Source organism: Triplophysa rosa, linkage group LG12, assembly GCF_024868665.1.
Source record: "Triplophysa rosa linkage group LG12, Trosa_1v2, whole genome shotgun sequence".
In the NCBI taxonomy this organism is placed as follows: Eukaryota; Metazoa; Chordata; class Actinopteri; order Cypriniformes; family Nemacheilidae; genus Triplophysa; species Triplophysa rosa.
The window spans coordinates 19299737-19324138 of record NC_079901.1 but is presented as its reverse complement, the minus strand read 5'-3'; the positions used below and the strand labels follow the sequence as shown (position 1 = coordinate 19324138).

Here is a 24402-nt window from a genome sequence, read left to right as displayed (position 1 = left end):
CTTCAGAAAATTCAGGCTACAGATGGTCATAATCTGAACACAATTGAAAACAGTATTAGAACAGGATATTAAAACACGTCCTTCATTAAACCAAAATAAACGTTTAATAAAGATTGTCCAATTCCATTTTTTTTCTCAATAACACCTTCAAAAGAATCTAGTGATGACTAGTTTAGGATTATAAAGTAGGAGAGAAAAACTGCTTTTAGACAGTAGCCTATAGTTTTGTACTATACAAATACAGGCAGTTTTAGATACTCAATCAGTGATGCATACTAAATCCATGATTTAAAGTTAGACAGATCTCTATCAAATAAAGGCTCATGTCTATTTGTGCGTTTAAGCTTTGGAGCTTCATTGCTCAATGGCTTGTGCGTTTAATTACGAACATCATATTCATAGTCATTATAAAATTAATATATAGAGGCATAACTTCTATTGTTCAGACTGAGACCTCTCAATGGTAGACTGGTGGTCTAAGTCATCATTCATAACCAGTCAAACATACAGAGAGATAAACAGTAAATTCTGAGGATACAACTAGCCTCTACATATTATCTTCATGCATGTTTTGAACTGTTGGACAGGAGTTTAATACCTCTCTTTTAATACCTTCAATGACCCCTAACCAGATTTTGCAGGATTACTCTGCGTAAATGAGTAGGTTAGTTGTCATGAAGGTTTTATGATGATCAGGTAACACAGATCTCATTGGCCCAAACAGGGGGCTTGCTGTCATAGGGGACTAGTACTCGAGGCTCAGCTCCAGGTGATCCTGAAGTGTTCCCTTCCTCTCCGGTCTCATCGCTCTCTCCTGGATTGTCCACTCCTCCTCTTCCCACCCAGTTTGGCTGTTCAAGGCCTTCCTGCACAGAGAACGGCTTTTCCAACACCTTCAGAACTCGCTGGACCTAATGGATTTGAGAGAAGACATTTGGCAGCTTTTAAATATTTTTGTCATTATGCGTGTTATCAAAAAGCGACTGAGATTTTATGTAACAGTGTTCAATTAAAGAAGTATCACCTCTGAGAAGTCACCATTTTCAGCTGCCTCTATTGCATTCTGGGCAATGTAGTTTCTAAGTACCACGCGTGGATTGGTGTTGTTCATCACGCAGACTCTCTCCTCCTGCACAGCTTTTACATCAACCCCTGGCTCACACTCACAGGCCAACCGCTGTCTTAAGAATCCAACAGATAATATATGCTGTACATTTTAGAGTTTTAAAACCATCTTATATTTTAAAAGTGTTTAAAGGGACAGTTCACTCAAAAATAAAAATTCGGTCTTCCTTTACTCGCCCTCGAGTTGTTCCAAATCTGTATAAATGTCTTTGTTCTGATTAACACAGAGAAAGATATTTGGAAGAATGATTGTAACCAAACAGTGCTTGGCCACCATTGACTACCATAGTAATACAAATTACAACTGTTTGCTTTCCTACATTCTTCAAAATATCTTCTTTTGTGTTCAACAGATCAAATAATCTTTTCCTACTATGGTAGTCAATGGTGGCCAAGAACTGTTTGATGACAAGCATTCTTCCAAATATATTTCTCTGTGTTTGTCATAACAAAGAAATGTATACAGATTTGGAACAACTCGAGGGTGAGTAAATGATGACAAAATGTTCATTTTTGGGCGAACTGTTCCTTCAAGGCCAGTTTGGTCCATCTAGTGCTAAATAACCTTTCATGTCTTAATTTATTTTCAATCTCTTTATTAACCTTAAAACGAATTATAAAATAATTCAAAAATGTCTATTAATACCTGTATTTTTTGATCCAGCAGGTCCAGTCTTCAGCCTGCTTGGCACTTAGCTGTTCTTCATTGGTGTCCATTAGCTCCTTCAGTCTTGAAAGTTTTTCCAGCTGTCGCACCAGTGTGCTCCTGTTTGACACCATCTGGAACAGGGCAGGGTTACTCTGAGCCATGGACAGCAGCATTGCAAGTTCACTAAATAGGAAATGAAACAAAACATTCATATTTAAACACTTATGACCTGAATTGATTTTGAGTCACTTTTTAAATCTTTTTTTCAAGACTTTTTTAAAGTCTCACATCAGGCCATAAGTCACTTTTTTTGAAGTGTGACAATCTCTTTTTACCGTGGATCCATAGTGGGTCTGTTAGCGCCCTTGAGCTCCTCTAGAGAGGCACACTGCTGCAAGAGCAGCTCTGTGGCTTGTTTAACAGCCTCAAATTCATCCTCCTCTCCTTCCTCCTGAATTGGTCAGGAAATTTGACTCAAACTGCGGAATGTGTTGGTGAAGTCTGCACCTGAAGTTAAAGAGATGAGCGAACAAACCAGAGACAAAAAAATTCAAGGTATATGTTTGTAAGTCGAACCTACAACTTTGGAATTACACGTTTAATTAAAACACAGTTTTATAGAAATGATAATGCATTTATATCTTCAACCAGATAACATGCTATTAATCTGTTAAATCTCAAATTCTCTCCAGTATTCATACCAGTGTTATGCATGGTCTGCATAAATTCTGTGATGAGCGTCTCATCCTCTGGTTCCTTCTTCCTCAACAAACCCAGTTTCTTCCTCATGTTGTTTAGATAAAATGCATTATAGAGAGGCAGGTACTCATCCAGCACCTGCTTGGCCTGCTCTGGAGGTAAATCAGGGTCCAGGGCTTCTGAAAGCCGAGCTAAATTCCAGTGGCAGATGGCTGGCTGGGCCTGGTAAGAGTACCGGCCTGAGTTATCAGAGGCATTACAGATGAAATCTGGGTCAAACCTTAAGAGAAATAGAAAAAAAAAAAAAAATTCTTTGTGAATTGCACAACTAAACAGAAAAACAAAGGTGTTAAAATAAGGAATAATCTGAATACGGTATTAATTTAAATATTGTTTTAATCGCAGTTGCCATGTCAAGTAAATGTGCACTGTGTAAATCTAAAACCGAATGTTCCACTGTTATTAGACTTTCACAATGACAAAATGGTGTGTGTGTTTTACCTGTCCATGAAACCAAAAGGTCCATAGTCTAAAGTAAGACCAAGGATGCTCATGTTATCTGTGTTCAGGACTCCGTGACAGAACCCGACACACTGCCACTGAGCCACCAGCCGTGCTGTACGTACAGTCACCTAGTATTCAAGATGCATGTATATTTGTAAAACAAACACTATAAACTACAGTACTACACAAACTACATGATAAAACTTTTACATGATACTGCAATAGCATGGCACCATGAATTTATTACTTTGGGGTTAAGGGGTAAAATATTTAACACACTTTTCTGGTTATATAAACAAAACTTTATAATGCAGAATGACTTCTAAAACAAAAACCTTAATCACTGCCTGCCTGGTGTTAAAAACACTAACTTAAACCCACAATTGCAAAAGCTCAAGTCAAAGCTAAAAACGTGGATTTTTTCCCAGGTCATTATACATTGACAGTCACAGCACTGATTATTACAAGTAACAATTTGATCTTAGTCTACCTCTCTGAAAAAGGCAGTGTTTCTCTCCATGATGTCTGAGTGACTTTGATGAATCTCTGGGTAGAAGGTCTCGATGACATAATGTAGCATTTGGGTTCTGATCTCATCGTGACCATAGCTGGGACCTTGACGTCCGGTGAACTCATCAGCTCTTTTAAAGATCTCAAATGATCCAAACCTGCATGAGAATCAGGAAAAGAACAACTAAAGCGAGATGTCTGTGAGCACAGCTAATGAAGACAAAACAAACACTTTTTATTTACATCTTAGTAGATAGATGACTGAGAAATCTTTAAGATCAGAATGAATATGTTCACTAATAATCTTACCTGATAAAGCTGGGAGAAATGCGCAATACTATAGAGCATCTTTCCATACGTGGATTCCCGTCGTAGGCGATATCTCTCATGACCCGTGAATCTGAAGTCACTACTGATCCAGCTCTTGTGGTGGGCACTCCTAAAGCAAAAACTGCTTCACTGCAAAGGAATTCCCGGATACTGGATCGCAAAACCTTCCGTCCATCTGCTTGTCTGAAAAATGACAATTAAAAAAACAGAACAAATTAACTAATTTTATCACTCGGCACTTATACTACAGCTTACCTCTGCCGATGTGATGCTCTTGTATGGCAAATTGGAGGTAAGCGTTTCATTTAGTTTATGGGAAGTTTATGGGAAAACAGTTCTCACAACATGAGAATTTTGATACAAGAGGTTTTGTAGAAGCCTTTTTAGTTCTGTATATTACTTCAAACCACAACATGTGTAAATAAATAAGATCTGTATTAAAAGGAATCTTCCATTTTACCGTATTTACAAGTGTAAACAGCCAGAAACCATGTTATGACAACATCAACATCAACAATCTGCACTTATACTGAAAGCTGTGATAACAACATTTGCAGTAATGCCTTACCCACAGAAGCCCTACCTTGAGTATGGTGTCAGCCCGGCACCCTTTACTTGGATCTCCCAGCGTCTAGTAGGATTCTCATGTAATAGTTCAGGGTTCTGATCTGCTGGAGCTTTCACTTCTCCCAGATAACATGCAGCTCCATCACCAAGCTGTCCTGCAAACTGCCCAAACTGGTGCCCACAGTAGCAATGGGCAGCCGGCTCTGACCCAGGCATGACTTTTGACCCACTCAGATATTCTGGGCCCAGTTGATCCTTCAAGACGTCTTCAGCATCAAGACCCAGAAGTGCGAGAGCTGGACCCGAGACTGCCACAAACCTCGGGTTCTTGACAGGTGTGGGTTGAACTTTAGAGAAGCAGGCACTCCGTACCTGTCGGACGCCATGTTCGGTGGACATATCCTGCGGAAGCTTTCTAAGGGCAACATTATCAAACTGAAGCCTCTCAAGAGAAGAACGACTCATGCTTATGCCCATGTCGCACATTCCTGCGTGTGAAAGAGATAACGTTATACGTAAAGTAGTCCCAGAGTAGAAACTGTAAATCCTTGTTAAGAGGGGTGCGATAAAAGCCATTCACATCGCACCAATGTCACACAAAAAACGCGTGTTAGATAAAGACTGTGAAACGCCCGTAGAAATCCTGTCCGTCCTTGTTTTTGTTCCGTCTGGAAACAAAAACCTCGGAAGGAATAGGGAACAGTTCAACATTTAAAGACTTCTCGGATTTATGATATTTCTCACCTTACGGCGCTTTTAATGTTACTAAATATTTGTAATGTTTTGCTGCAGTTAAATCATTAGCAAAATCGACGTTTTAATGTTACTAAATACTTTTAATATTACTAAATCCAGACGTTATTTCCGGGTTTTTGGTGGGAAGTTTCCCAAACCCGAGGTGTCTTGTGCTGCCTTCACGTGCTCTCGGATTTATCGGCAATATGAGCTTCCTAGGAAAGAGTTGCCCAAGAACCCCCTTGTATATCGTGTTTACCACTGGGAAGAGGTTCATAATGAGGAAACTCATGCTGCCTTCACGTGCTCTCGGAAATGTGGTAATTCCCACTTCTGATGCCATGATTCCGAGCTGGTTGTGTTCAGGTGCTTTTGTTGTCGGAAAGAATGGAGGACGCCAGATTCATGCTTGCGTGTCTTGGGAAAATGTTATATGGTAATAGTTCAACCGTACATACTACTGTTACTAGTGAGCTTGCTGACTATTCTGCAATATTGGTGAGATACATGCTTTTTTCGCAGTGTATAAAACATACAGTATGCTTCAAATGGTTATTCATACATGTAACGTTAAATATGTACCAATTTAACAAAGACAAGGCAATGATGCTGTTACGGAAAAACGAATAAATCACATCAGTCAGAGCAGAAATCCTTCTCCCCTCCGCCATGTTGATTAAGGCTCGGTAGCTCGGGTATCAAAATCATTTCCCAACTTCCCAGTGGTAAACGCGATATCAGATGGCGTTCATGTGCAATTTTTACATCGGAAACTCATATTTCCAATAATTCCGAGAGCACCTGAAGGCAGCATAGATAGAACGCAGCATAAATATAGCTTAAATGTTGTTGACTAAAAGCTTTTACATAATTATTCATACATGTCCTGGTAAAAAGAGGTCAGTACAAATAAACATACTACATGTTGTACATTTTATTTCAAATTTGATGAGATGAAAGTTCCAGTATATTATTCAGATGAATTTAAACATGAGCTGTTTGGCTTATCGACAGAGGAAAAACAAGTGTTTGTAAAGAATATATAGTACACAATGTTAAAAGTGATTAGGGGTAAAAAGGAAAACGTAAAAGGAAAATTTAAGGAAATGTGATTAGCCTATGCCTTTTGTAACATTGCCTTTTTCACTCCACAACTGCATTGGATCTGTTTGATTGAAAACAGCAGTAGCCTACTTACAGGAAGACAGTAAGTTTAAGACACATTGCAGCGTTTTAGTTTACAGGAAGACAGTATCATTTGTGACAAACCTTGGAACTAGAGCATGGGGTCAATTACATTAAAAAAAAATCAACCTTCATATTTTAACCATCTTTTAGTCTTTACTGCTCTACAATTAAATGTAGTACATTTAAAGTAGTACTGAAAACAGCAGTACATCCATGAAGCTGCTGAATACCTTTAAATACGTTTGTATTCTCTATACCATATTCTAAGTAATCTGCATATGAAATGTTTGTTCCTTATGCTAGCACAAACAAATTTGAAACATGCAAAGTATTACTCGGATCGGATATTCTCTATGGCTCAGAGCCACACATTTAAAAGGACACACAAAGGCATTTCAACCCACAGTATACAATTCACACTGCCCCAAGAAACGCCAACATTTCAAACATAACGGCTTTAAACACAAAAACAGCAGAAATACACCCCATTTTCCACCCATCTACTATATATAAAACACAATTCCTGAATTGTGCCCATACGGACCTTGCTAGTGATGGCTGGCTAGCTAAATAAACGGTTCTCTATTCGCAAAGCTGCAAAGTTTCAAGTCATCTTGAATCTTATTTGTGATTACCTAATGGTTTGAGAAGGATTCTTGTTCAATTATAAAGTTCTTTAATGGATGACTTAAATATTATTAAGCATTACAAAACTTTAAGCAATGAGCTTTAACTTTTTGGGACACTGTTCCAGGTACTGTAGTTCTGAGTGAATCATGCACTTTATAATAACGCGTCAACACACAACCTAAAAACAATTGTCTAAATATGTGCATATTTCACAGGTTATGTAAGATTAAAAACATGCTATTAGCAAATATGTTTTTTCCACCAACTGAACAACATAGAGGTTGTGTGTATGAAAGAGAGGACACCAGATTTAATAGTACCCATTTATTATGACCATATTGAGACAGATCAAATTAGTTTGACCAGTCTCTACTTTTAGCCCTTTCCAGGTCATGTGGTAGGAGGCACTTGATAGGTAATATTAGCAAATGTTCTATTGGGCTTATCAGGAAACTACAAAACACCACAGATACAAAGAGTGACAGTAACAGGGTGTGACTTCAAGCTCTGAAACACTTTTTGTGGTTATTAAGATTTCATTCAAAGCCGTTTTCTGCAAACCATAAAAAACTTTGGTGATAATAATTTTGCAATGTCAATTACAAGTAATTCAAACATAATTTGATTTATACCATTCTTCATAAATGGTTCTGGCACTTCCAGCACAGTGCAGGTTTTTACAAACCAGTTCTAACTGGGATGCGGTTCATTTTAAGTCAATTGAATAAAAGAGGTGGTTTTTCCATTTATTTAAAAAAAAACTACAGGTTGTGGCCAGAGAATATCATATTTAGATGTGGACTGAGAGGGAAAAGTAATACTGGACTGCTAATCTGCATCTGTTCAAGGAGTCAACCAACAGAGCAACCACAGGACAAGAAATCTTCATTCAAGTCAAGTGATATATATATATATATATATATATATATATTGAGAGGGAAGGTAATGCAGCCTCAGCTAATGTACTAGTGAATTATACTTTAAGACTAAGAAAAAGTGGTCTGATTTCTTTGGCAGTACAACTCTGCATCCATAGGTCCACAGAGCAGATGGGAAGAGGGCTGACAGAGAGCTAGTCAAAGGCTTCCACGCATATGGGGTGGAGACCATGTCTGCTCCAATCTTGCCCTCTCCATCCTGTAGTTAAGGCAATTGGTGTCCAGTGTGACGTCTTGATCTCACTGTTGAAATGTCTTTGGCAATTAAAATAATGGTCAAACGGCAGGCGTTCGTATATTTTCAAGCAATGATTGAATTGCGGGTAAAGAGAGTAATGCCCTGCCCATGCCCTTGCTGGCACGGAAGCATGCATAACCCAGAAGGCCCCACATGGCTCCTTTGAACACGTTGCGTAACACCCAGCCAAAACGGGAGGGTGGCGCCACGCTAAAAGAAAAGAGAAACGACGATATTTGTCATGACACATTTCGTACAATAGCACTACAGTACATACAGCCAGGGCTGCAAATACAAACCTCATGATTTCATGAATATTGAGTTCTTTGTCCCAGTTCCTTTCAATGCCTGGAACATGACCCATCCCAACCACTCCAACCACTACAGCAGGCACTTCTAAGGAAAAGCAAACAATGAACAACATGTAGCATGTAACAACAACAACAACAAAGAACATGACTCATTACTTTCTTCCACGGACAAGCCCAAATATGTCTTTTTATTCAGGACGTTTTCTATTGCAAAATAAGTGGTTTTGCACTTTTCATCTGAGCTATGCAAAGGACTGCGTTATTAAATGTTCCTGCATTACTCACTCTCAGCATTAGGAGGCGCCTCCACGCAACGTGCAGCGTGTCTAAGTGTGTGTGTGAGGTAGATGTCTCGCTCTGCAACAATAGTCCGGTGGAGGGCTGGAAACTCGCCGATCATCTCGGACATGGTCTGCTCTAGAAGATCCTTCTGTTTGCACTTTTCTACATCCTCCTTACTAAGAACACAAATACACAAACAGATTCACTTTACAAGCGAGTCTCACAAAAGCTGTCAAGAACATTGGGTTATATTTTAGCCACAATGACAAGTAAAAAGTTAAATCAAGGCTATTTTTACCGTATAACAATAATGATCTAATAACATTTATGGAAGGCATGATCAATAATAATGAAAGTAAGTGGATTTTCTTCATGGAAAATATATATTTTTCTTTCACTTTTAAAACGTGAACAAATCGTGTTAGGTGCCATTTATACTGAACACGCAATGCAAACACTGTGCATAGGTTTCTGGATGATATTGGGCTGATACCTGATGGGGTCAGAGAGGAAGCACAGACCCCAAGCCAGACGAGCCTTCTGCCACAGACTCAGAGCAGCTATTGCACGTTTAAATGTTACCGGAATGGGCCGATCCCCGAGGTGAAACTTACAGAAGGGCACTTTTCCAGCCTGAAATGGGTCAAAAAAGAGAGCAAGCCATATTAACTTTGTGTAATGCACCTGTGGCTGAGACACGTATTGCAGTGTCCACAAGTTTCGTGAGTGTGTGCATTCGTTGCGCTAAGATAATTGGTGACATCTGTGCATCAGTTACAGTACATATCAGGAGCAAATGGACCAGACATGCTTGTGTGGGTGAGGGAGAGCATGTTGCTGACCTCTTTAAAGGCTTCTCTAAACTCTCCTCCAGGGGCCATGCCCAGCTGCTCCGTAATGTGAGCAGAGACTTTGAGCAGCAGTATCTGCATGAGGCCAGACATCACTCCGTTCTGACAGAAGGAAACAGAGAGGACAAAACAGAAAAGGTAAGAATTAAGATACAATGGTGACCTGCCTAAACATAAATACAAACAAGATTCTGAAAAATGTGCTTGACAGTATAATAACCATATCTACACCGTCTTTGGTTTTATGGCTGACCTGTTTAATGGCCTGCTGGACCTTTTCCAGGTTAATGTCTTTAGCCTCCTTTAGCAGCGTTTTCTCATCCATCTTTAGCATGGACACTCTGTATTGACACAGCTCTACCACCACCACATCAGGCTGGACCGCTCGGATCGTCTGAGGCACGTTGCATTAAATTAAAACAGTAAACATCTAATTGAGCAATTAATACAACTGTTAGATAGGAATTATGTAATGTGTTTGACACAAATATGTAGACAAAGACAGCTCTTACAGTGGCAACATCCTTCTTGCTGCTGTCACTAAAGTGAGCCGTGCCAACCAGGTAGACAATACTGCCCTCAGGTGTGGTAAGACATGTAACTGTGTCTGGTAGATCAGGCTCTGCCTGGCGACGTTGAGCACGAACTTGCCACAACACTTCCACTGCCTCAGAGTCCGCTTAAAAAAAAAAAGCATTGCAAATACTAGTAGTATTATTGCTAATATTTAGTAATTAGACTTAAAATAAGATGACAATGAGAATTTTGCTTTTGTTATATTGCTTCCTAGCCAAGACAGATGAGTAGCTACCAGAAAATGCTTTTCGTGAATTTATTTCATCACTGCATATTAGAAACGGAAAATCAGCAGTAAACAAAACTATGTAAATATCCTTCTCTACATATGAGCTGATAATCAAATGACAGAAAAATATGTCACGTGACCTTTCAAGCAGAGGAAAGAAGCTTCATAAAACACCTGAACTTCTATGGTGATGTACCATCATAGAAGGATGCTTAATTTCTAGTCTGTTTTTTTTTAACAATTAACTATTCTCACTTGGCTCAATTACACTAAGGTGGTTAGTTAACTCGTGCACTAGAACTGTGACAATGACATTGTTGGGATTACGCATTGTACAGTAATGCTGTGCTATCATACCATAACGGCAGATTTGAACATCCCTGCCAATCATACTGTCAAAGCTTCTTTAAACTTTTTAAAATGTATCATTTTATATCAGTGTTTTTGTAGAGCATTATGTTATCAGTGATTCGATTCACAGATAACACGCACAAAATGTACAGCTTGAAAGCACTGTAGGTTGTTTAAGATAAAAGCGTCTGCCAAATGCATAAATGTATTTTAAAGATTACTCACAGAGTCCAAGAGGAAATGCTGGTTGTGTGTCATCTTCCGTTGGGCCAACTGAGTCCACCTACAAACAAAAGCATAAAAAAGACTTTACATATAGACACTAACAATGTTCACAAAAGAGTGAAAACAAGCTCAGCATTCATTTCTATGAAGACAGGAACTCTGAATTTTCATCTCTGATCATTTCTCTGATCATTCATTTTTGACGTTGTATGAATGATAACTTAAGCAGATGTGAAGCTTCACAAAAACAAATACCCTGCAAATGCTGTGAATATTTAATCACCGTGGGAAATGCCCACCTAAATAAACACAAGATATAAATTGTCCCAGTAGCCACAAGAAATCTGTAAAAAGGGTAATAGTATTTGCAGCGGGAATGTAAACTTGCAGAATTACTGGAAAAAACAATACACCATCATATAATTAAATAACTATAATACCGTATCTGTATCTACATCGGATGCGACAGGCACGACACGACAAAAGACATTAGAAATGCATTAGAACCCATTATAATTTTTAATTTTGTCCACACTGGATGCTGTGCGACGCCACAAAAGCAGGTTGTCATGTCGTGACACGCCAGTCGCGTCCGGTGTAGACACAGTGTAATTATATACCTCAGCCTCAGGCCTATTGCACAAAGCCGGTTTCGTTTTTTACATACTCAGAGATGACATATTTTTGTAGGCTAACCCAATAGTAAGCGCCGCGCTTGTTCCCTCGACCGAAAGCCTATGCATTTTCCCATAGAAATTTGGAAGATTGCAAAAAAGGTTTATGATGTTTACACGTTTTGTCTATCAAGATAATCTTTACAAATCAACACCACATTTGTTACTTTTGAAGCCGAAATACAATCGGCAGAAGTAAAAAGTTAACATAAAACAGACTACACTTATGGTCGCTCGATATCAACGTCACCACCACCAAGCCTACGACAACTCTTTCGAACTTTATTAAAAATGTGTTCCCTGGTAAGTAATTAGTCTGTAATTGAATCCGCATCTACGTTTTATGATATTTGTGCCACGTTACATTATTTGTGAGCTTTATATGCGCGATGACGTCTAACGTCCCCGCCAAAGGAAGTAACGTTAGGGTGGGTTGCACCAACAAGGATTAGATTTAAATCTAGATTAAATCAAGGTTTATTTTATAATTCCGTTGCATCAAACTGTAAACCTTGTTTAAAAATAATCTGATTTATATTTAAGATATCATTTGATCCAGGTTTTAATTTTACAGTAAATCTAGATTAACTTTAATTCTGTTGCTCCATTATTTTAAACTCTGATTTATCTCTCATTTAGGGATTAACTTTAAACTTGCTACTGAGGAGGTTTAAATAAAAAAACACATATCTATAATAAAATGTGCGGGAAAATGATCAGAAACAGACAAATAAGTGTCATGTCATGCTTCAGTGATGTGTTTATTGTAAATAAAAACGGAAATAAATAAAACACCTCAGCACGATTCGGGGCACGGCGGTTTGATAAACTGGGTGGTCGGCTGTGAAGCGTCAAATTCAAGATGCCCGCTTTCTTATCCAGTACATACAAGCACAACGTCTTTGATTAAACAGAAAAGACATACATCCTGAGAAGAGTAACGTTAGCTATTTTAGCGGCACCATTGACCAGGGACACAGGTATTGTGGGCACCCTGTCTAAATTGTGGTCCGGTGTTCTGTCGAATTGTCCTACCCTATCATATTTTCCTACCGCAGGGCAAAACTTAATATAATCTAAACCACATCAACAAAATAAAAAGGTAGGATGATTTTACAATGCAAAATACCCTGTCAGATAGTCCAACCATATTAAAATAAACACATAAAATAATTTTACAGCGTAAATACCCTGTCAGATTATCCTACCAGCATAAAAGAAACATGTAGGATTAATTTACAGCGCAATACCCTATCAATTTGTACAACCAGTATTTTATAAATATGTAGAATGATTTAACAACGAAAATAGATTCCCGTAGCAGTTAATTATAAACATGACACAGCATCGCAATACTAATTGGTATCGTGATATTCCATACGGTATAATACCGTAATGTATGTTTATGGTACCGTGACAATCCTAGCAAGTTGGCATGACAACTGTTTTATTTGATGGCAACATCGCGGAGGAGGCATTCTAGGCTGCGCTTTTTAAAAAAACATATCTGAGCACTGCGTCTCGAGTTTTTAGAGACGCGTTTTGTCTGAATGGCCCCTATGGCTTAAAAAATAATAAAAAATCACACACAGGTTATAATTGTAGTGTTATACGTCATGGAATAAAACGTGAAACTATTTAGAGGTTTTGTTTACCACAGACAGTTACGTTCGTGATCAAACGTTTCGTTCACTTAAAAGATTGAACGAGAGTTTACAGGATAGGTCGGTCATTTATCATGTGAATCTCATTCAGCAATGAGCAGAAAGCGGATACAAAGCACAGTTACAGGTAGGCTACTGTGCACGCTTGTTTATTTAAAATACATAAACTTCAGGTTTAGCATAATCCCAGATTTATGAATGTGTAAATGCCCAAACAATTAACTTTTTAATTATGCAAGAAAACCTTGTGCTTTGGTAATCTGAACCACTTATTTAGACTTCTTTTATTTATTTAATGAGTAGATTAGAGACACACATTTTAATAAAGCCTGTAATCAGTTTATACGTTCGTTGACATAAGTCTTTTTCGCCCCCTGCTGTCCTATTATAGAAATGGTCACTGAACGAATCAGTGAACGAATCTGAACGAATCATTTTGGTGAACGAACTGAAAAAGAACGAATCACTCAAATGAAAAATCACTTTTTTAAAATTCATTTTCAAGTATTATACTTATAATTAACCATAATAAAAAATATAAAAAATAATAAAATAAAAATAAATGAAAAAATAAATATCACTATAAAATGCTAACTCGCTTCCGGGTTTTGCATACAAAAATACGTCATCTCTGAGCCTCCATATTCTGGGTTAGAGATCTCAAACCAAAACTGGACCGATCAGCTCTGAGCAAATTGACATATATCTGACGCAGTGAAGCCACTCCCCTTGTATCTCGCTCCAAATTAAAAAAAGTTTAAAGTGATAATATGTTAGAGGGAAATCTTTTGCTGCTAATTTTTTATATTTACATTTTATTGATTATAATTGCGTATAATTAATATAACATAACTATATTATTACATGAGTTGATAAATATTAATCAATAATAAATGAAGCATTTAAATTAATATAACTGAAGCATGCGTGTTTTCATTTGACATTTTTGTAAACCTATATAAAATATTTAAATTCGGTTGATTCCCTTGCATTGAAATGGTCAGTACAGTAGTTGTCTTCTCAAACTTTCATTGCAGCAGTGTTTAATCCTGCCTGGTAAATGCGTTTGAATTCATGAGATTTCTTTCATGATTTTTGCAATAGACCTCTAGTCAACCCTTCCACAAGTCAAAGCAAAACAACTGCATCTCAAAGCAGATATCCTGGGTTTGCTTCTGTCCAAGTCTTACCTCCGAGTTGTTATCTTGTTCCATTTTGCGTGGTTTCAGGAACTCAACTGTCTACCTAGAATGATCATACAAACCAGTAAATGTGTAAACAACCAACATATGGCTATAATATTAACCAAACAAGGTAAGGCCTTCAATAGAGCTGGAAAAAAAACTAACATCTCTCTTTTTTAACATCGTCTTTTGTGGAAACTAGTAACTTGGTATTAGCACCTATTGCATTATTGCTCCTGTATGACACTTTATTGCTCCCTGAACTCTTTGTAAGTCTCTTTGGATAAATGACTCAATGTAAAAGCCCCTTGAAAGATGTTTACAGCCCTTGTGTAACAACGTAGGTGTGCAAACACTTTCATTAAAGGATTTAAAAGTGTGTCTAACTTGTGCAGATACGTATGGCTAAGTAAAGTGAGTCATCATTAGAACAACATGCTCTATTATGCGCCTGCCATCTTGACTCCAACTATACCACGTATAGTTATTGGAACAACTACTGTTACTCCAGTACTTCAAGATTAATTTACATCAGGTTTAATGGGGGCTTGGACATTTGAAGTCCAACTAGAATGCATTTTTTGTTGACAACGTAAGATCTAAAGCTACAAAAGTCAGACATTAAAGGTGGAAACCTGCTGTCATCAGACCACCTGGTTAGCACATCAAAGCCAATTCAAAGTGTTTACAGCCTTTAGCTTTTAAAACAATTATAAATAAAGCTGTCCAACTCTACCACGTAGTTCAACTTAAAACTGTAAATTGTAAATTAACAGTCGTAGATATATTCACTGACACGAGTCCAGACAGCAGACAAAACTACACCGCAGTCTGACAGATTAGCTGCAATCTCAGTAACCACATTACAGTCAATATAAAACCACTTACATTTGATTTAGTAGACGGCTTGCCAACCCTTTTCACCAGGACCGAACCGGACTGTCAGTCGCAAAGAGGAATGGTCCTTGTTAGGACAGTTGGCTACAAGCTAACGTTAACTGCGCAGCAGTGCGCACACTCAAACGCAGCTGTTAGCTGACGCTATGCTAGCATAACCCCCTTTAAAAACTTCACAAAACTGACCAAGTTAGTGTGGTTTGGTTCTTGGTTCTACTTGATACGGCTACAAATTTGCATATTTTACACAAAATATGATGAAAAAAATACGAGACGAACCGGCGAGACTGTTGTTTGATTGCTAGTCTCTGGAAAAAAATGAACTGATTAAAGTTAGTGCAACAGTCAGCTTCTTACATGTAGTGAATCTGTAGTTCCGCCTGTAAACGCAATGCTATCTGGGTAATGTAGTATCCTGAAGCAGATATGTTTATCTCACGTTTTAAAAAGGCTACATTGCTTAAATAAACAACATTATCTGATTTTATTGAAGTAATTAATAGGCATTTTAGCGATTTCTAAAAATGTTTATTACTCATTAAATACATTTCATTACTTTCCCAAACGTCATATGAACGAAGGTGCTGCAAGTTTCAACACACTTGACATGTTTGGCAAATGTGCTAGACCACGCCTTTAACGACACGCCCTCTGTTCATAAATCCCGCCCACAAGAGATACGTCAGCAAAGTCAAATGGGTAAAAATGATTAAACTGAAGGTTTTTTTTGCTGTAAGTCTTAAGACATATCTGTCAGCTATTATATTATATTTTATGTGTGGTATTAAAATGCTTACAGTATATTATAATGCTTAAACCATCTGGATTCACCAGGGGCCTTATTTATAACCGTTGCGTACGCACAAAATATGCCCTGAACGAGGCGTACGCCACTTCCCACGCAAAAGATGGGATTTATAAAAACAAACTTGACAAACAAACTTGGAAAAATGTGCGCACCTGCACGCAAACTCTGACCCATGCGTACGGACATTTTGGAGACAGAGCAGTTTGGCGACACCGATGGTGATTTAGTGAACTCAAGTTAGATTGCAAAAGGTGTGATAAAAATGATTATAAGCATTAATCCCTCACACACATTTAATTTTACCTTAAATATCCTCATTATCACGAAGATTAAATCTGCAGAGTTATTTGCGCTTGTATTGAGTGATACTTGTTTCATGCAGCTCTTGTAAAATCAAACTCAAATCTTAAATAAAAATTCAATCTAAATATTTAATCAGAGCTGTCTCACCATCACACTATGAGCGCATGAGGAGGAGATGATCCGACTGCATAGAATATAGGAGAGCATCAAATAACACAGTGTAAATAAATAGCTAAATATATTTTCCTGCATAATCATCGAATGTCAAAGTCTGGAAATACAGCCATTAAACTCTCGCACAATCGTTACTCTAAATGTCCTCGTTATCGGTTCTAACTGTTCATAACAAAACTGGAATGAAGAAACATTCGTCTCTAACATTTATGTCTTCAAATTTTATCTCAGGTGAAGGACACCACTAATTAATGATGTGATTTTAATGAGGTGTAAATGATAAGTCTAAATGCTGTAAACATATAAATGCTGCAGAGACCTTCTTTGGCTTTAATATAATTATAACAATATTATAACAATTATTAATATGGAAATCTCAGTGAATCTCATGTGTGGCCATTTGTGATTTCGTTACGGAGATAAAGGATCGGGGGTTTTACATAAGTTTTTGTTATTTTTCTATGGCATCTGATAGCGGTTGAACCCGGAAACGGTATACGTCCATAATGGTGCGTGACGTCAGGTTTAACAAGCGGATTGGATGTCAGGCTTATTAATATACGAATAAGCATTCATGAGCTGCTTTGCATTGACTATGGGTAAAAATGGGCGTGTATAGGGCGGGATATGAGGCTGATTCACGTACGCACACTTGGAGGTAATCTGTGATTTATAAAGGGAAAATTGCGTGCAGGTGTGCATGCGCAAGGTTTTATAAATCTCAATTTTTGTTTGTGTATGCCCTTTTCAGCATTCTGGCTTAAGTTCACTTTTAGGAAGGTTTCTACGCACTGTTTTATAAATGAGTCCCCTGAGCCCCTCTAAACACATTTTGTATTATGTGCTTTAAAATCACATGCTATGTGAAATGTTGGTCAAACAGATCCATTAATAAGAGCTGAACATAAACTGAACATGCAGTATGCAACCCATGTGATAGGCCTAATCCTAACATTTTTTTAGGCGTTGTAACGGATTTCTGTAAGCAGAATACTTGAAATCCTGCTGGTCCATAAATGTATCTAAAACACATGATTAAATTCACAGTTGATATGGCACAAATTAAACAACAACAATAGCCTATAACACAGGCCTATGAATGTTTGGAAAGACAACTTTAAAGATACCTTGTCTTAACCTCACTTGGACATGCTGGCTCAAAGACTGAATGCAAAACACATTAACAACACAATATTTTTAAGTTTATGCTCCAGCCATATAATTTCATTAGGCTATTTTCTGATCTAAAATCCAAGTAAAATCAACTAGCCGCCATGACATTTAATTATTATACATCTTTTAATGCCATTATCATTTATGATATGTATTTATGATATAATACCTGCATCGTAAAACATTACACTTGGACCATGGAGAAAAACTAGTTAACTGCAGCAGCTATCTGCTCAATATCAGTCGTTGCCTTGTGGTAACAAGTGCTCTTGGATTCTCTTATTTATTGTGCACTTTTTGTATCCACTCACAATAAGAGTTCAATAGTAGTATGTTTTGGCAGGCAATTTGTTGTACATCATCAGAAGGTGCATCAGTGAATATCAAAGGTTTTAAGCGGGATTTAAAAAGGTGGACTGACTGTAATACACACATTGTGGTTTAAGTGATGGTGAGCCAGGTATCAAAGCATGTGTTATGTGTCCTCTTCAGTTTGCCAGAGTCTTTGAAATCCTTCTGTCACAATTCTGTCTATTTAAAAACAGCTGGTATAAGAATCCGTTTTTCTTCTGAAGACCCAGGGTGACTTCGTTCTGACATTGCTGAATAAGTGCACCAAAGGTTTGTGGATAAGCAAGCTGTGGATTTTGTAAGATCAGTGACAATCTTTTTAATGTCTAAATTCTTTCACATAAGAACCTTTAAGATGTAACTAGTAAGAACTATTATTCCTTCAATTCAGCTTATGTATATATATGCCCATTTTTGCACCAATAACAAAGTAAGGTTGCATATATTAAGAACAAATGTATTGCTATGAAACTATGAAGCTATGAAAAAGATGATGATCGCATGTTCAAAAAAAGAACATGAAACCTGTCACGACTCAGGTCGGGTCGGGGTATTGTCTGCACGGGAGCGGTCTTGTTTTTGTCGAGCACGTGGAGGCCGTCGACTGACGGCTGACCATGTGCTCGGAGTCTGCGTCATTGTTCCTGCCCTCGTGTCTCCGTTAGGGCTTTCCTTGCACTGGTGTTTTTCCACTCGACTCTCACACCCCTGTTCTCACGTCCCTCATTAAGCTCGCTTATCCCTGCGATTGCCCCACACCTGTTGACTATTCTATCCTCATCTACTTTCCCTTTATAATCCCTCGACGTCTCTTGTCCTGTGTCTGACCGTTGTATGTAATTTCCTACTCAGACTGACCTAGGTGTAGTTGCGGCTCGCCTATTGTTTTTTACCTAGTGTTTCCTAGCCTTAGCCACAGTCCTAGCCATAGTCCTAGCTCCACTTTCGTCATTGCTATCACGACCATGCTTCAGTCTGTTCTTCCTAGCCTGTCCGGTGTTGCTCTCACCACTCTCCTGTCACGTCCCCAGGTCTGCTCTCTGTCTCCACAGCTCCCGTTGGCGTCCCGACCGGCGGCCTTCTTCCACTTCCGGATTAGCAGCAGTCACCTCTGGGTCGCTATCACCACCCGGACTTATCACCTCTCTCTCCTCGTGAGAGTTTGGTCGAGGGAGTTCCTCGAACCCAGACGATAGACCTCTTACCCCGGCGGTGGATGGAGTTCTCAGCCGTTCCGGTGGTGTATCTATCTGTTTCCCGCGACCGAGTTTCCTCTGGCTGTTTGGTGTTGTGACTGTTGCCTATTATTAATAAAATTTTGTTCTCCCCGCATTTGGGTCTCTCTCAGCTTTGTCGGCCATGACAGAACGGTCAGACCAACATCACGACCCAGCGGGACCGGATCCCTTACGCACGGTGCTTCAACAGCAGGGCGTTCTGCTGGGACAGCAGGCGTTGCGCCTCAGGTTTCGGAATTACTCCGAGGTACCGACGGAGCTGCGGGATCACAGTTTTCTCTTCCACGCGGAGCCTCAAGTGAACCAGAACCCCATGCCAACAGCCCCCCACTTTACTACGGGGATCCCAACTCCTGTCGGGCGTTTCTATCGCAGTGCTCTCTGGTGTTCGCCCTCCAGCCCCGCCGATATTTGACAGAGTAGACCAGGATTGCTTTCATACTAACTTTATTGACGGGGAAGGCACACCAGTGGGGGGTCGCGGTGTGGGAGGCCCAGGACTCTTGTTGCCGTTCCTTTCGAGAGTTCCGTGAGGAGATGACTAGCCTGTTCGATAGGTCGGCTCGCGGTGACGAGGCGGCGGCTCAGCTCTCACGTGTTGTCCAGGGAAGAGGCACGATCACGGACTATGCTATTCGCTTCAAGACATTAGCCGCGGCGTGTGACTGGAATGCAGGGGCGCTATGCGCACGTTTTCTCGACGGCCTTAACCCAGCATCGCTGATGAGATCGCAGCACTGGATCCCCCTCGAGATTTGGAGGAGATGATCAACCTCTGCCTCCGAGTTGAGAGCCGGATTAGTGCCCGTCGCCTCTCCTCTCCACACTCCTGGCGACGCGGTGAGTCCAGCCGGGATGCCAACCGGGATGCCAGTCGGGATGCCAATCCCACCCACCACCCTCAACCGGACTCAGAGCCCATGCAGATTGGGCGGTCACGCCTAACACCGGCCCAGAAGCACCAACGACTCATGGACGGGCTTTGTTTTTATTGTGGCAATGCGGGTCACCTAGTTATTCACTGCCCGGCAAAAGCCGACGCCCACCCGTAGAACGGAGAATAAGGGTGGGCGCCATCTATGAAACCTCTCCGGTCTCACGCACCTTGCTGCCGTTTCACCTCACCTCCGGCCTCACAACCCACTCTGGATTGGCCCTGGTCGACTCCGGGGCGGAAGGCAACTTCTTGGACGGGACTACAGCTCGGAAGTGGGGCATTCCTATTCTCCCTATAGATCCGCCGATCTCAGCCGTGACGCTGGTGGGACTGCCTCTATCCACCGTCACCCACGTCACCTGTCACGTAAGCCTTTTTCTGTCGGGTAATCACTGTGAGAAGATTAGGCTGTACATCCTCGATTCCCCCACTAACCCTCTGGTATTAGGGCATCCGTGGTTGTCACAGCATAATCCTCACATTGATTGGGTGAACACTTCTGTTTTAGCGTGGAGCCCTGCTTGTCATGTGTCTTGTCTTGGTCCTGCTCCCTCCCCTGTTTCTGTGTCTCCTGTGTTGCAGGTTAGTGACGCCTACTTGACCGGAGTCCCGGAGGAGTACCACGATCTGCAGTCTGTGTTTAGCAAGTCCCGGGCCACATCCCTTTCTCCGCATCGGCCCTACGACTGCGCCATCGACCTGCTCCCGGGCACTTCTCCACCCAAGGGTCGGTTATTTTCCCTTTCGGGTCCTGAAAGAGAGGCCATGGACAAATATATTCGTGAATCCATTATCGCCTGGCTCATCCGCCCCTCCTCCTTGCCAGCCGGTGCGGGTTTCTTCTTCATGCAGAAGAAGGATGGCTCCCTTCGCCCCTGTATTGACTATCGAGGTTTGAACGAGATTACTGTTAAAAATAAGTACCCCTTGCCTTTAATGTCATCTGCCTTCGAACTGTTACAGGGAGCTCGGGTCTTCACTAAGTTAGACCTCCGCAACGCCTATCACCTGGTCCGCATTCGCTAGGGGGACGAGTGGAAGATGGCATTTAATACACCATCGGGACATTATGAGTATTTGGTTCTTCCGTTCGGGCTGACCAATGCTCCTGCCGTCTTCCAGAGCCTCATCAATGACGTGTTGGGTGACATGATTAATCGGTTTGTCTTTGTGTACCTGGATGATATCCTTATTTTCTCCCTTTCTCTCCAGCAACACACCCAACATGTCAGAGGGGTTCTCCGGCGCCTTCTCGAGAATCAGTTATTCGTCAAGGCGGAGAAGTGCGAATTCCACTCCGATACCGTTTCGTTCCTTGGTCACGTGATTTCTCCCCGAGGCGTGGGACAGGACGACGCCAAGGTTAAGGCTGTCGCCACATGGCCCATTTCCGACTCTCGTAAAGCACTGCAGCGGTTCCTGGGATTCGCCAACTTTTACAGGCGATTCATCCGGGGTTTTGGCCAGGTGGCCGCACCGCTCATGACGTTGACCTCCACCAAGGTCCCGTTCTCCTGCAACCCCCTCGCTCAGGTAGCCTTTGAGAAACTCAAGTCCCGGTTTGTCTCTGCACCTGTGCTCTGTTTTCCAGATCCTGAACGTCAGTTTATTGTTGAGGTCGATGCTTCCGATGTCGGGGTAGGCGCAGTCTTGTCCCAGAGTGCCAGTCATGATGAGAAGGTGCATCCATGCGCCTTCTTTTCACATCGCCTGAGCCCTGCTGAACAGAATTACGATATCGGCAATATAGAGCTGCTGGCGGTTCGTCTAGTTTTGGGTGAGTGGCGGCACTGGTTGGAAGGATCGGTGCAGCCGTTCTTAGTCTGGACAGACCATAAGAACTTAGAATATGTCCGTTCAGCCAAGAGATTGAACTCTCGTCAGGCCCGCTGGGCCCTGTTTTTCGGCAGGTTCCTGTCGTACCGGCCAGGTTCCAAGAATGTTAAGCCTGACGCCCTCTCCCGCCTGTTCGAGAGCCCGGGCAGAGAGGAACCGGTCGACTCTATCCTTCCTAGGGATAGAGTGGTCGGGGCTCTTGCCTGGGAGATCGAACAGCGGGTGGTGGAGGCCGGTCACAGGGTGCAAGTGCCGAAAGGGTGCCCAGCAGGTCGGCTGTTCGTTCTTCCTCGGCTGCGCTCAGAGGTTCTCCAGTGGTGTCATTCCTCCAGGCTGGTCGCCCATCCAGGAGTCAAGGGAACCCTGGCGAGCGTGCGTCAACAGTTTTGGTGGCCATCGGCCTCCGACGATGTCAGACAGTTCGTGTTGGCTTGCCCGGTCTGCGCTCAGAGCAAGACCTCTCGCCGTCCACCTGCAGGTCTGCTCCGGCCCCTTCCCATTCCCTCCCGACCCTGGTCACACATTGCTCTGGACTTTGTCACTGGCCTTCCTATGTCAAGAGGCAATACCGTTATCCTCACGGTGGTGGACCGGTTCTCCAAGGCGGCCCATTTTATTCCTCTTCCCAAGCTTCCCTCCACCCGGGAGATGCGGATGCTGATGGTGGACCACGTCTTCCGACTCCACGGTCTTCCGGTCGACGTTGTGTCCGATAGGGGTCCTCAGTTCACCTCCCGGTTCTGGAAAGAGTTCTGTAGGCAGATCGGGGCCTCTATGAGTCTGTCCTCAGGCTTCCATCCTCAGACCAATGGACAGTGCGAGCGAGCCAATCAGGAACTTGGACGGAGACTCCGCTGTCTGACATCCAACAATCCCGGCTCCTGGAGCCAACAGCTCTCATGGGTGGAATACGCTCACAACTACCTTCCTGTCTCGGCCACAGGTATGTCTCCATTTGAATGCTCTCTTGGGTATCAACCTCCTCTATTTTCCCTTCAGGAACTCGATGCTGCGGTCCCCTCAGCTCTGGCCTTTGTCCGACGGTGCCACTGGACTTGGACGAGGGCCAGAGAGGTTTTGGCCCGATCCTCTCTGAGGACCAAAGCAGTGGCCGACCGTCACCGGACCTCTCCCCCCGCCTATGTGTGCGGTCAACGGGTATGGCTTTCCACCAAGGACATGCCTCTCCTGGTGCCTTCATGCAAGCTGGCCCCCAGGTTCATTGGGCCATTCTGTATCGCCAAGGTGGTTAATCCGGTGGCCGTGCGGCTCAAGCTTCCTCCTACTCTTGGTCGAGTTCACCCTGTATTTCATGTGTCCAGGGTTAAGCCCGTAGTCATATCTCATCTCAACCCTGCCAGTTCTCGAACCACCCCCCCCCCCCGCGGCTCGTGGATGGGGTTCCGGTGTATACTGTTAAGAGACTACTGGACGTTCGCCGCCGCGGCAGGGGCTTCCAGTACTTGGTGGACTGGGAGGGTTATGGCGCAGAGGAGAGGTCATGGATACCGTCTCGGGATGTGCTGGACCGGTTGTTGATAGTGGACTTCCACCGGAGACAAGGTGAGCCCCTCCCCTAGCGCCTAGAGGCGCTGGTGGTGGGGGTACTGTCACGACTCAGGTCGGGGTATTGTCTGCACGGGAGCGGTCTTGTTTTTGTTGACCACGTGCTCGGAGTCTGCGTCATTGTTCCTGCCCTCGTGTCTCCGTTAGGGCTTTCCTTGCACTGGTGTTTTTCCACTCGACTCTCACACCCCTGTTCTCACTTCCCTCATTAAGCTCGCTTATCCCTGCGATTGCCCCACACCTGTTGACTATTCTATCCTCATCTACTTTCCCTTTATAATCCCTCGACGTCTCTTGTCCTGTGTCTGACCGTTGTATGTAATTTCCTACTCAGACTGACCTAGGTGTAGCTGCGGCTCGCCTATTGTTTTTCACCTAGTGTTTCCTAGCCTTAGCCACAGTCCTAGCCATAGTCCTAGTCCTAGCTCCGCTTTCGTCATTGCTATCACAACCGTGCTTCACTCTGTTCGTCCTAGCCTGTCCGGTGTTGCTCTCACCACTCTCCTGTCACGTCCCCAGGTCTGCTCTCTGTCTCCGCAGGTCCCGTTGGCGTCCCGACCGGCGGCCTTCTTCCACTTCCGGATTAGCAGCAGTCACCTCTGGGTCGCTATCACCACCCAGATTTATCACCTCTCTCTCCTCGTGAGAGTTTGGTCGAG

General features: G+C 42.0%; 2 protein-coding genes across 2 annotated transcripts; both read right to left on the bottom strand.

Annotated features, from left to right (window-relative positions):
* Nucleotides 1-81: 81 nt before the first annotated feature.
* Nucleotides 82-5041, bottom strand: selenoo1 (selenoprotein O1). The gene is made up of 9 exons (XM_057348664.1): nt 4401-5041; nt 3797-4000; nt 3468-3645; nt 2975-3105; nt 2476-2753; nt 2110-2281; nt 1772-1957; nt 1025-1181; nt 82-911 (listed from the first exon to the last, which is right to left on the bottom strand). Exons 1-6 carry the CDS (start codon nt 4958-4960, stop codon nt 2235-2237), a joined length of 1398 nt encoding a protein of 465 aa, XP_057204647.1. The 5' UTR covers nt 4961-5041; the 3' UTR covers nt 82-911; nt 1025-1181; nt 1772-1957; nt 2110-2234.
* A 1006-nt stretch (nt 5042-6047) lies between these two features.
* Nucleotides 6048-15731, bottom strand: trabd (TraB domain containing). The gene is made up of 10 exons (XM_057348669.1): nt 15349-15731; nt 14467-14521; nt 10939-10996; nt 10070-10236; nt 9811-9951; nt 9549-9659; nt 9200-9339; nt 8710-8882; nt 8413-8509; nt 6048-8323 (listed from the first exon to the last, which is right to left on the bottom strand). The coding sequence occupies exons 2-10, from the start codon at nt 14488-14490 to the stop codon at nt 8152-8154; spliced, it is 1083 nt and encodes a 360-aa protein (XP_057204652.1). The 5' UTR covers nt 14491-14521; nt 15349-15731; the 3' UTR covers nt 6048-8151.
* Nucleotides 15732-24402: the final 8671 nt, after the last annotated feature.